Raw genomic sequence first — 13,193 nt, forward strand, 5'->3', positions numbered from 1 at the left:
TACTACTTTTGACCAACATTAGTAAATAAAAGCACCTACGTTTCGAAATCGCTGCAAGGTTAACGCTAGATAATAATGATTTGCTTTTATTATTTGTTGGTTTCTCGTGTTTGCCGCGTTGGTTTTTTTTCTTGTTCTTTGCTTGTCTTGTATGCTGTTTTGTTTCTTCACTCATTTAGATAATAGTATCACTATCTTTTCCCTTTTTTTTGTTTATCTTTTTCACCTTTTTCTTCCTTTACGTTTCGTTTAACATGCATGCAGTTAGGTGTGTTGGAGTGTGATGGTGAAGTTTTATTTTGAAGTTTGCTAGTGGTTGTTGTTACTGTTCTGGGGGGTTCTGGGGTTGTCCAGCTCAGCAATAACTAACGATACGGGTCGTCAACGATATCAAGTAGCGTCTACTGCTGCTACTGCTGCTGTTTACTATGTTTTGTTGTAGTTTTTTGTGTTTTGTTTTTTTACGGTTGTCCACATTAATTTAGTTTAATTTAGATTTTATTTTGTTTTGCTTAACATCATTCCTTATGCGCTTCCACGTTCGCTCTCTCTCTTACTCCGTCTCTTGAGATGATTTGCAGCAGTTGAACTGACTGCGTGTGATACGGAATTTCGAACCTGGCTGTGACTGCATCGGTCGGTTGTGACTAGCATAGTGAAGACTGTCTACCGCATAGCAACGCGTTACCAATTCTCATTCTCCCATTGCTACAATGGATTTGCTGTTGTTTGGACAATGATATCGCCCTGCTCTTCCACAGCCTTGTTAAAGCTCACAAATATGCTGTAAATAAGCCGATTTTGTCCTTCACGTCAGTAGCATTAGTACTAAAGCGCTACTTTAGTGAATAGCTATTTGTAGCGCTAAGCCGTGTGACAAATTTGCTTCTTTACTAGTTTATTGGAAAGTTTTAACAATGCTATCCGCTTTGGACCTACATCCTTGTTCTGTATAAGGTTCCACCACCAATGTAGGTTTGAATCCTTCAGGCTATATAAACGACTTGGAAAAGAAATATCGAGATATGCAATCCTTCCATCTGGAATTAGACCGGAACATTCTAAAATCTGTAATGGTTCCTCATGAAATCCGAACCAAGGATGGGGTAGGAGATTAGAAGAGTTACTCTAAAATTGTCCTATACACAGTACGTTTGAGTTTTCTTTATGCTCGGTCCTTAAAACAACGCTGCTGACAGTTGATTGTATTTGTTTTTTCTACTTGTCCGGTGTAATACTTCCCTAACACTAATCTCTATTGTACTTTTACACGCTAGAAGACGTAGGAAGGATATTTTATGAAAAGTTCTTATCGTCTAGTTTTTCGATTCGCATAACCTATTCTTGCACAATTGCACCTGTTTTCGAGCTTACTTTTTTTTTTAACGGCTAGTAGTTGCAACAGACTGCTTCCTATGCGTCACACGTCCGGCCAACGCACTCACAGACAGTACTCTCCAATATGGCTTCCGTACACACTCCGGTTGAGGCTGAGGTAGAGAGCTATTTCTTAGTATCCATTTCTACTTGTCCAAGAAATAAGTCTAGGGTGTTCAATTCAGGTTGAATCCGTACAGATCGTACACACGGAACAGGATAACGAAGGGAGGGAGGATTTTGGGGAAGAAATACAACAGATCCCGAGTGGCAGGACATATTCAACAGTGGTGTAAGAACCATTTGCACAATGACCATGAGATGGAGGGTTTTGTTCCAAATATGTTTTGTCTTCAACGGAAGGTATAAAAGGCGTTACAACAATATAAAAAAATATGTAGGAAGGAGTTTTGGGGATCTAAAGTAGATAAAAATATAAAAAATACAATGCAGCATGAATTCTATCTAGATCACGGGAGGCAGTGCAGCCCGTCTATCGAGAAGCGGCCTATGAATAGACTAGCAAAACTTATCAGAAAATCCTTTCCCTAATAATGTAATGGTTTTTAGCGTAAATTGTTGCTTGTTGATCACGCACAGATCGCTAACGATCGTGGGTTTCAGCACTAGAGTCTTGGAATTGGTTTACCCCCTATCTCAATATCTTTGCTAGACCGTGTATTTCTAGCAATGCTTGGTTTCTTCTGCTGCTGAAATAGATTCGACTGATATAGGGGGTAGTTAAAACATGAGGCCATTATACACGGCTAGTAGCAAATAACAGTGTCGGAGAGGTTCGACCGCTTCCAAAGGTTTCCTAGATTTGGGACTTTATAAACTTGGCTTTTACGTGGCTCCTTTCTTCAGTGAAAGGACACTCTTCCCGGGAACAGATTCAGACTGTACATACTTTACAATAGGCGGATATTGTTTCTAGTCCGAAAGTACCGCGCATACACTTCCTTCGAGCAAGAGGAAGAATTCCCTTAGTGCTAGGGAAATACCGGAAACAGACACCAGAAGTTGGAGGGTAGGATAGGAGACCAGATTCCCTTAGAATCACGCACACACACGGACATACGGAAACAAACGCGCTCGCATACACACACTCACACATTCACAGAGGGACACACCTGCGGGAACAGCCTTACGTTGACAGATACAGCCGGTGGTAATCGTTCGCACCAAATGCACAGTTGCATTTCGGGCATTTGCGCTGGCGCGTCTCGTACCTCGTGCGCAGACAGTCGTAGCAAAACACGTGGAAACATTTGGACAAGACCGCATCCTTTCGTTTCACCTTGCAGGATGGGCAGGTGAGCGTTTCCTTGTACTCGCGGATTTCCTCCAGCATCACCTCGTCGATCGTCGTGCCGGACATTTCGATCTTCTTCATGCGCTCCGCCTTGCGTTTGAACTGGGCTAGCTCCTCTTGCAGCCGCTTCGTTTTGTACGCTTCCGCCTCTAGCGAACTCGTCTTTTCCGCCACTACTTGCTGCGCCTCCTTCATCTGGGCGTGATATTTCTCCAGATGTAGCTTCAGGTCAGCCGCCGACTGGGCCGATTCGATAGCTTTCCGCTTGTGCATCTCCATAGCTTGCTGGCGTGCGACCAGCTCCTTCTCGATCGTTGTGACCGTGTTCTGCAGTATGCGTTCTTTTTCCTCGAGCTTTCGTAATACGACGTGCATCGCTTCGATTTGACTATCTCGTGTTGATACCTGTTGGGGGAATATGAATATTAATAAGTGAGTGTAAGCAATACGGCCAGGCCGTCTCTCCCGAATAAACAAATCAATAAATAAGAGAATATAAAATCTGTACGTCTGTACGATCAAATACCCGACACCTGAAACCCAAATCTAGACAATAAAACACACCTGCTATGATCGTCATCTTCAATACATGCGATATCTTAGAAATCGAACTAAAGAATAAAAGTTTTCAAACGTATCCTAGCATCCTCTGGGTTGGTGGTGACATACCTGATCTTCAAGCAGTTGCTTTTCCTCCCTGAGCAGCTTGTGCATCTGATTGGCTTTAATTCGATCGGACATCAGCTTAAAGTTTGCATCATCCTTTTCGCGCAACTGTTGTATCAGTCTTGAGTTTTGCTCTTGCATATCTTCGAACGCCTGCCCGGTCACTTCCATTTCGTTCAGGAGGGCCTCTTCTTCCTGCAAAGTTAATCGGCATAACGACAAGAAAAGAAAGACGTTAGTGTTCTGACCACAAAGACGTTGACCACTAAACAAGGTGAGTTCTAAAAATAGGGTATCGTAAACAGTAAATAGAGGATCCCTACAAATGGTCGATAGCCGGTGGTCCAGCTGCTGTCCGGAGGTTGCTTCTGGTTCTGAACCTGCTTCTGCAGCTCGTACTTCTGCTCCTCCAGTTGCTTGATCTTCCGCAACGCTTCCTCATCCGCCAGCTTCTTCCGGTCTTCTCGTTTGCTCTCCTGCAGCTTCTTCATCTGACACTTGAGGTCCTCAATTTCGGCGCACTTTTTCTTCTCCGATGCCATCAGCTGTACCTTGTCCCGCTGCTCCTTCGGCACACCCTTGTACATATCCAGCAGTAGCTTCATCTCTTTCTGATCGTTTAAAGCTTTCTTCAGCTGATTGCGCAGGTCGCGCACCAGATCGGACTCGGCACACTTCACGCCCCGATGATGATCGGCGGGCCCGTTTGCTTTCCCGTCCATCCCGAGACTGCCACCGCCTGCCGCTCCGATCGATCCTTCCTTCTTTACCACCATCATCCCGTCCGGTCCCATAATCTCCTCCCGCTTGATACCGTTCGCATCCATTTCACCCTCCTCGCCGGAATCGGACCTCGTCAGCGAGCCGCCACTGCCACTAGTTCCACCCAGTCCACCGGTGCCACACGAATTGATCGATCCATTCGGATCCTCCTCCTTGATCGCGCACTGACCATCGCGTTCGAGCAGTAATCCGCCGGATTCCTCCTTAACGGCGGCACCGCCACCACCGGCATCTCGCATCGAGAGACAGTTTTCCATCTTGATCGAATCCGCCAGCTGTTGATGGGCTTCCTGTATCATGGTCACCTTAGTCGTCTGTTCCTCCAGTTCTTTCCGCAGTTTCCCGTTGTCCGCGGACACGTCTTTGTACTTTTTCTTGTAGCGCTGCACCTCACCTTTCAGCTGGCCGTTGTGATTTTGCAGCGACAGGATGAGATGGCGCATCTCGTGATTTATCGGGGCCGTCTGTTCGTTCGCCGCCATGTTTTGTTCGAATTCGATCCGCAGCATCTCGTACTCTTTCCGGATCTGCGACATGACGTCCTCCATCTGGATCATGTCACTGCGGACCCGCTTCTGCGCTATCAGTTCCTCACTTTCCATCATCTCGATCTGGCGTAGGTGCTGATTCTTACTCGATTGCAGTTGATTCCGGCTTTCGTCTAGCAGCGTTTTGATCTGCATCGATTCGTTATACAGCACCGAGAACTGTGACTGCAAACACTTGTACTCGGTCGTCTCGACAATTACCGATTCCGGCAGCTGTCGGATATCCATTTTTAACTTCTCCACCTCTTTTAGCGCTTCGCGGTGCTGCAAATGCAGTTTGTCCAGTTCCTGCAACCGGTTGTTCGATAGTTCCTTGTATTCCTCTAGCTCTTTTTGCAGATCTTCCAGGTGCTGGGCAGCCACACTCGTCATCGAGCCGGACCCTCTCGAACCACCGCCAGCCGAGGAAGATTGCCGCCCGGAATCACCGCTACCTGCGCCACCACTTAGCGGATCACCTCCGTGCAGTTGATGATACGCTTTCAACTTCTCGATCGCCTCGGCAAGATGGTTCTCCAGCTTATCGTTACGACACCTCACCTTCTCCAGCTCGTACTGTAGATCGTCGATCTGGTTGCGTAGTTCTGCCGCCTCTGTTTCTTTGCCGTTTAGCATATCCTGATACTCGCTCATTTTCAGCGATATTGTGTGAAACTTTTCGTGCAGCAGCGTGTTCTGTGTCTGCAGGTTACGATTCTCCGCCATCACGTCAATGTACGTTTGGCGAAGGGATTCGTCCAGATCGGGCGGTGCCATGGCCGGCGATTTGCCGTCCTCCGATTCACCTTTCATCGCTAGCATCAGCTTCTCGTTACGCTGCATTAACCGGTCGAATACCTGCACGATTTTGGCCACGGCACGCTTCGAAACCTGCACTCGGTTCGCCAGCTTGTCATCGAGCTCCTCCTTATCCCAGGTCGATAGCTGCATGAGAAAAGAGGTCGTCACCTCGTTCTCATCTGGGGGGGAAAATACAACCAGAAAAAGGAAATACGCATTAGTGTCACATTTGGCCCGGTGGAACAGACGCTTGCGAAAGCTCGTACTTTTGTTTTCCGATTCGTCCGCCGTTTCCGCGTCGAAACGTTGTAGAAGAACGCGAATGTCTTCATTCAGCTGATTCCAGTAGCGATTCACCACGTTTAGTACGGCGTCGTCCTGCGTTTGACGCTTTTCCAGCTGCTCGATACGTGACCGTAGTTCCGATTCGCATCGTATCCGCTGTTCGATCCGCTGGGCCAGCTTTTTGTTTTGGAACTTCAGCACCTTGATGTCTAACTCTTCCAGCGTGGAAATCGGTCCGATAAGGTGTGGTTCGAAGTGTACCTTCTTGATCGGTGGCTGCAGGCCACCAGCGCCACCTGTACCTGCAGCACCACCCACCGTACCGCTGCCACCACCGGCCGTTTCCTCTGCCGATCGCTTCGACATCGTTGCCTATGCTGGGACGGTGGATGGGATTCTCCTACGGTTCCAGCAGCACCGGGAACTTGTAAACCTAGAGAACCGAACCGTACGACCTGTCAAGGGTGCGAAATTGAGTCGGCAAGTCATCCACAACCCATCCGGTCAAATGGGTGCGGAAAGAAAAGCAAGAGGAGAAAACAAACGATTGTTTAATTAAAATTCGACAGAAGCCTGCATTTAATCGCTTAATCTAGATGTTTTGTGCGAAATGTAAACTTTTCTTTGCAAAAATGTGCTATTTTCTTTAATGATGACCAGAAAAACCCATCCAACACCATCCTGTCGCGCTTGGGGTTAAGATGTGTTTTTTCTACGCGACCCTATGAGTTAACGAGGCTGGAAATGAAGCTCATGTGGAGAATGAATTGCACACTTACCTTCGCGGAAGCATAAATTGCGCACGTATTACTCTTTCTTTCAACAATTAAGTGAAGAAAAATGGAAAACGGTTCACATCAACAAAGCCAAGCCAGCCAGTCCCGATTGAATAATAATAGCAATAATCAAAGTCTAATCAAAGCAGGTTGGTTCATGGTACATTTTCTTACCAACACATCCAAGCGCCCGTCTTGACAGTAACCAGCCACATTTGGATGTCAAATTGTTTCGGAGCAAATCAACGAAAGTTTGAAATGTTTCGTCCATTTTCGAACCGGTGAAAAAACTATCACATTTGCGATAAATGCTGAAATTCATTTTCAATTAAATTAAATGGTGATCAGAATGCATCGCAGTATAAACAAGGAAAACAATGAATAAGAGCAATATGTTAGCACCAAGCAATATGTTATTGCGAGGAGATTTGAATAAAATTTTTATATTTACATTCTATTTTTTCATTAATTACGAATGATTACTTGTTTCGAATGTTATTTCTTGTTTCTTTTTTATATTACAATATGTGTGATATAATTGATGTATTTAATTTTGCATTATAGTTCTATATTCATTTAACATCCTAATTTACAAAGAATTGCAAGAATATAAATAGATGGAATGCTATAGATTGTTTAGCTACTAAAACCGATAATTGAATACTTCAAAACGTATGGAATACTCGGGTATGCCGGTTGCCCATTTACGTGTGTAAATTTGGTTGATAACTCTACGGTTAATCAAAGATTAATCCGAGATTGAGATTAATATTAATCATGTTTAACCTTCAAGTAGGCAACCGGATACCCGGGTATTTTTTTCAACTTTAAACTGCAATTACTTTTGATTCATTGCTTGTATTGACCTGAAAATTTATGTAGCCTCCCAACTTTTTATTTCCGATTTTTTGGTGCATAAATTGTAATTTTCAACAAGCAGTATGTATTTTATTTTGATTTATTTTAAACTTTACTACGTAAGTTGGCAACCAGCATACCCGGGTATTCCATACATTTTGTATGGAGAATGACGTTTCTCTTCTTCTTCTTCTTCAAATTCAATCGATTTAAAATTTGAAACGGATCGTTAGGTTAATCATAACATACAACAACATAATTAATGAATGAAATAGATTTTAGATACACACAAGCAACAAAAAGTCTAGAGTAAATGAATAAATTGTAAATAAATACATTACATAAAATTAAAAGTATAAAGACAATGGTTATGCTGAATTAGCGAAAATGTAAACAATGGATTGTAATACAACGCATTTCCTATTACTTGTTTCTTTTTTATATTATAATATGTGTGATATAAAAAAATGTATACAGTATTGCATTATAGTTCTATATTCATTTAACGTTCCGATTTTCACAGATTTGCAAGAATATAAATGTATAGGAAGCATTGTTTACCTACGAAAACCGTTAATTGTATACGTCAAAACGTATGGAATACCGTGGTATGCCGGTTGCCAACTTACGTGTGTAAATTTGGTTGACAACTCTACGGTTAAACGTTCGGGCTAACTAGAAAAACGATTCTGAAATATTTCAGTGCAGAAAGTATTGATATGAAGTAAATTTTCAAGCGACAATCGAATGCAATTTATTACTGCGTCGACACTCAAACACAAGCTGCACGCTGCATTGAGAGAAATTGCAGAACGAAATAAAAATTATTATTGTTCCCTTTTGGGAATTTAATCTGCGATCTTCGTCATCCAAAATGATCCGATTTTGTTACCGGTCTAATTTGAGGTGTCATTTTGCTGGTGAAAAGTTTCACCCTTTTCTAATTGCAACTCTCCTCTCTCACTTTACACTATGCTCCAAAATGCGGACATATTTCAGTGGGATGTGTAAATATGCATCTGTACTCTTATGCAGTTCAGGGGTTGTTTTTACTGACCTAAATAGTTGCATCCCGTAATAACAAGTATAATAACATTCTGATATGTAATCTTTCCCGTTTCGTTTAGTAAAAGCCACGTAGGTTAATATAATGATAATAATATAATGTACCGGTTTCATATTTACCCACAGTGAGAGTGTTTTTTGTACCGTGTTTTGGTGCCCCATGCATCGTTTGTGCCTCATGTCAGTTCGCTGCATCAACACACTCACACAATTTCGAAGTCTTTCAAAGCGAACGGTGGTGCGTGCGCGTCCGGTGTTGTTTCTTTTCCTTTCGTTTGTTCAGCAATCAGATACCAAACTTTTAGGCACAAATTATCAAACCAAAATTGTACGGCAAGCGCCCCGTTTTAGAATTACTGTCAATAGTCTCTTCTGTGCGTTATCGAATAAACTCAACGAATGAAATGAAGTACGACATGGAGTGTTGTTTTTTGCGTTAAATTTGTGTTGGCAGTGTGGTGTAGTTCCTTTTTTTTCTTGTTGGTGCATGCATAAAGCCTTCTCAAAGCTAAACGTGCTTCCAATTGTGAAATTGCTTTACCGCAGCAGAGTGCCGTGGAAAAGAGCCTTGGAAAACGTGAAAAAAGGTGTGGAAATTGCGTGCGTACAGTTGCATATTCGCGGGGTCTCACACATTCAGCTGCTACGGGCTGCACCTCGTTAGCGGAAGGTTTTTCGTTGGTGTGTGATGCAAAACTAGGTGTAAAAAAGGTTATGTGAAGAAAGCCTCCTCGTGCGGTGTTGCGGGCTCGTGGAAGGATATATGTGGTAGGAAGGATACTACGGTGTGCGGCGCAGCTGTGAGTTCAAGGTCTTGCAGATTTCGAGCATTCTTGTGCTTGCCATTCTCCGGCCAATCGTTTAAGGTAAATCTCCTGAGCAGTCTTCTCCTCCAGATAAAGGTTCGCTTGGCTGTGGCTTTTTTTTGTGTTGCCATGGTTACCATCGTCAGGAAAGGACAGGACGATACGAATAAGGGCCGAGCGACAAGCGGAAAGGATGTGTGTGCGTGTGCTGTGTGAAGTTTTCTTCTGCCGAAGGGAGTTTTCTCTCCCTTCAAGCGAATCGCAAACGCAAACGGACGCTTTTCTCCCTGTTTTCCGCGCGCATGTTGCTTCTTGTCGGCCAGCTGTGAAATCCTTGTGCAAATAAATGGAAAAGGGAGGAGTTCCAGCCGGCGACCAAGCAAGGACGAAGTTTCTTCTGAAGGACGTTTGGGCACTTAGGGAAAGCCTACCGCGCGAGAGAGCTTTTGCAATATTGTATGAGGTCTGTTATTGATGAAATTGATTGCTGGAAATGAATAGAGCCTTTCTCATATTTGCTGCTACTGGATCGAAGTTTTTTTTTTATTGAAATGCGTACCCATTCTTATTCCGCTTCCTTTATTATCACCTGACAAACATTTGTTTGTTTTGTTGCTAGCAACCGAACATGAACGTCGTGGCCGAAGTCTCCAACCTTTTTTCCCTTTCGAAAATGTCATTTTGAATCCATGTTATGAGGTACCTTTTTGAAAACTTCCTTCTTCCTGTAGAAGGGGGACTTGATGGGTCGATAATTGCCCAAGTCTAGGTGGTGCAGGTTGATTGGCGTACGTTAGTTACTTTATTTTTGGTGGCTTTCGTCACGAGTGTTTACCTTTGGGGCGAACAATAAAATGTTAAATATGATAGAACTGGGAAGATGTTGCGTAATGATATATCCGACTGTACAATGGTGTAATTATGGGAGTGATAGAAGGAGGTAGAGGTGGTATAAGTTTAATTTGAAAGTTTAATAATAAATTTGAAAAACGCCTTTTGAATTGTTGGATTGGAACCGTTGTGCATCATTCTTATCATTGTGAGAATGAAGTCTACCGGAATCTGAAGAGTTACCTGAATGATTTAAACCTTAGACATCTTCAGAGCACAGCTGATAGAATTTGGACTTTCGCAACTACTCCATTGCTCTGCGGCAAATTAATATAGAGACTCAAATATTCAGTGAGGAAGGTGAACTCTCAATGGGATTTCTTTAGGACACATTGGGAATGGGACTTAGCTACATATTGCATAACATAGGTACTATCGAACAGTAATGATAGTCTGAAAGTTCATTAGAAATTAAAGATTTTTAAAGCAATTTCTTCTTCATGCAAGAGCAACACCTGCTACAATGTACGTCATCAGCTCAGAGACAAATGCTATTGCTGCCCATTCTCCATTTCCCCTTTCGGTACAGCTCTGTTTTCCTGGACAGATTCTCAATGTCCCGTGCCAATTCCAAGCTCAACAATACAAACTCCCTTCACGGATGCGCGGCCTTAGTAACGCTTAATGGAATCGGAGCGGATTAAGCGAGCGGTAAGCTTAGCCCAAAAACCGGACCAATCGATAACCACACGGTGAAGCTGCGGAGAAGCGCGCCTGTTGGAACACAAGAGAAATAGGGGGCAGCAAAAACGTTCGAAAAATCAACGGTTTCATCTTTCGCCTGCTTCCCTCGCCGGAACGACCGTTACCAGCTCGGTGCGGGGTTTGCACGTTTCCGGATTATGCTTTCCTTCCGGCCGAGCCAAAACCCGCACAAGCTACAGCTGGCAGGCGTCTCCTGGTACGTGCCCTAGACTCTCCTCCCCTGGATGATGTTCTTTGGGAGTTAATTTCAATCGATCGATCGATCTATTGATTGCTGTACCGGTTCTGCTGTTTTACGAGGGTGCTTTTGTGCATTGACTCTGACTGCGTCTGTCTGTGGCTCGGTTGGGTGATGGGGGTTTTCCGCCAACTAGACTCGCGTGTGGGCAAGTTCAATGATTCTGCAAACAATGCTCACACCTACCGTTACGAACGAACCGGTATTATTTTGGTGTTTGGTGCTGCCTGTCTTTAGATTGCAGGGCCACCTTTCAGGTGCATCGATAATGCACATCGAAAAACACCTGAATCGAGTGGAGCTTCATACTTCACCGTAAGTTTTCACGCTTGAAACGAAGGCAATGGTGTGATGTCGCCATTCCCGAGGTCTTTTGGTGACCTTTACATAAAACGATACGATGCCGGTGGTAGTTAATCCGAGATGAAAACTCTACGTCAAGTGAATGGCTGTTGTTTGTTCAGTGTTCACTGTTGTATTCTCTTTCAACTTATCCAGTTGAGTTGAAAAAGTCAGATTCTGACATTTCTTGTAATTAGTTTTTGCCCAGTTATTGTCAGGACGGATTTGTTGTCTTATTGCAAACTTCAGGTTAAGATTAGCTTATGTTTTCCTGAAGAATCAAGTTTTGCCATAAAATATTGATAAAGTCCCATTAGCGTTACGGTCCCACGCGACCGTCCATTTTCGTCTGTCATAAGTTTTCCAATGTTCTGTTTTCCCTCCCAGCAACGACAACCGTAGAAAAGGACCATTCCTTTACATTTCCGTCTGCGCCCACATTTGATTGAGTTGAAAATCCAATTTGCCCTTGGTCGTCCCCCCTGCCGTCACGGGGGTGTTCTCCGGTGTTTGTTCGTGTCTTACAGGTTCGTACTGCCGTTGGGTCCTACGAAACATGCAACACTGACAACACAATCTCGTGTCGCATAACGATAAATGGTTTATCCTTTCTATTTTGCTTCTGTTCCGTGTGACAATAAATATAACCGACAACAATGGCGACGGCCAGATGGCCCGGACCGCATAAAGTTGTTCGTATGATGGGAGCCACGATGATATGACATATTTTTCAATGTGTGTGTGTGTTTATGTGGGTTGTAAGTGTGCAAAAAACCGCACACATACCTGGCCCGTGATGATGATGATGATGGTGCTGTCGACAGCTGTAATACACCGTCTCGGGGAAAAAAAGGCTCTGCAGCAGTGGCTCGCCCTAGAGCCTTTTCGTTGCATTGCTATGCAAATGAACCATTGAGGCATTCGGAAATTTCTTTCTGTAACCATTTGAAATGCGGCAGAAAATTGTTCCTTCCGGTTCAGGGTCGATAAGGGGCAAGGTTAGCAAAGCTGGATAAGGATTTATTTGCATAAACGGACCTGGAGAGCTCCAGTGACTGCTAACTAATTTCCAATATATCTGTAGGTACAGCAAGAATATGGTTTGAGTTTCATTGGTTTGAATACCTTGTAGCTATTGAATAACGCCGTGACTGGTAGTAAAATTGTCTAACACGCAACAGTCCTGACAAGAGAGAGAGAGCTGATAAGAAAAATATTGGACAAGTTGGACTGGATAACCGTATCCTTTTTCCAGACAAGATTCCATGCAATATTCATGATGTTTCAGGCTGATTCTGCAGAAAAAAAATGTTACTCTTCTTTCACCAAGAAAAGAAAAGTTGCTGGAGATTGTTGTTGAATGTTAATGATTGAATTATTCCGAAGGTGCTTTAGTTCGCTTTTTGAAAGTCTCCAAGGATCTGCGGAAGAACTAAAGAACTAAAACTGTTCCTTTTAATGTGATTGTTAAATCAATTGATTCTGTTTTCCGTTCTCGTTATTTTTAATATGTAACTTAGGTGTCACAGCTCATGTTGTGCCTTCTCATTAGCATTCCAATTAATTTATTGATACAACTCTTTTTTTCTTGCATTGAAAAGAATATAAATTCCTACCCAAACATTCGGTAGATTTATTCCAAATCTGTTGGAAATCAATGTCACGCCGCGTTCGAGCGCTATAACCTTGCCGGTTCGATGCCCTCGTTCTCGCAAACTTAGAGCAGCATATTAGGAAGTGTTAAATGGCTTCTAATTG

The 13,193-nt window shown here is 43.4% G+C and overlaps 1 protein-coding gene across 2 annotated transcripts; it reads right to left on the reverse strand.

Moving 5' to 3' along the window:
* Positions 1-73: 73 nt before the first annotated feature.
* LOC128303178 (E3 ubiquitin-protein ligase Bre1) lies at positions 74-6,630 on the reverse strand. Of its 2 annotated transcripts, XM_053040045.1 has the most exons (6): positions 6,534-6,630; positions 5,736-6,209; positions 3,682-5,648; positions 3,362-3,553; positions 2,511-3,097; positions 74-1,490 (listed from the first exon to the last, which is right to left on the reverse strand). In XM_053040045.1, the coding sequence occupies exons 2-5, from the start codon at positions 6,118-6,120 to the stop codon at positions 2,525-2,527; spliced, it is 3,117 nt and encodes a 1,038-aa protein (XP_052896005.1). In that variant the 5' UTR covers positions 6,121-6,209; positions 6,534-6,630; the 3' UTR covers positions 74-1,490; positions 2,511-2,524. The 2 variants fall into 2 exon arrangements, with proteins under 2 accessions (XP_052896005.1, XP_052896004.1); XM_053040044.1 differs by having other exon boundaries at positions 74-3,097.
* Positions 6,631-13,193: the final 6,563 nt, after the last annotated feature.

The sequence above is a fragment of the Anopheles moucheti genome, chromosome 3, assembly GCF_943734755.1.
Source record: "Anopheles moucheti chromosome 3, idAnoMoucSN_F20_07, whole genome shotgun sequence".
NCBI classification, from domain to species: Eukaryota; Metazoa; Arthropoda; class Insecta; order Diptera; family Culicidae; genus Anopheles; species Anopheles moucheti.

What these genes read in the sequence shown, in the direction of transcription:
- LOC128303178 (XM_053040045.1), bottom strand. Translation starts at nt 6,120, where the DNA reads ATGTCGAAGCGATCGGCAGAGGAAACGGCCGGTGGTGGCAGCGGTACG. An exon ending in GGACGAATCGGAAAACAAAA is followed by an intron (nt 5,649 to 5,735) that starts GTACGAGCTTTC and finishes TTTCCCCCCCAG; the next exon opens with ATGAGAACGAGGTGACGACC. An exon ending in CCACCGGCTATCGACCATTT is followed by an intron (nt 3,554 to 3,681) that starts GTAGGGATCCTC and finishes TTAACTTTGCAG; the next exon opens with GAAGAAGAGGCCCTCCTGAA.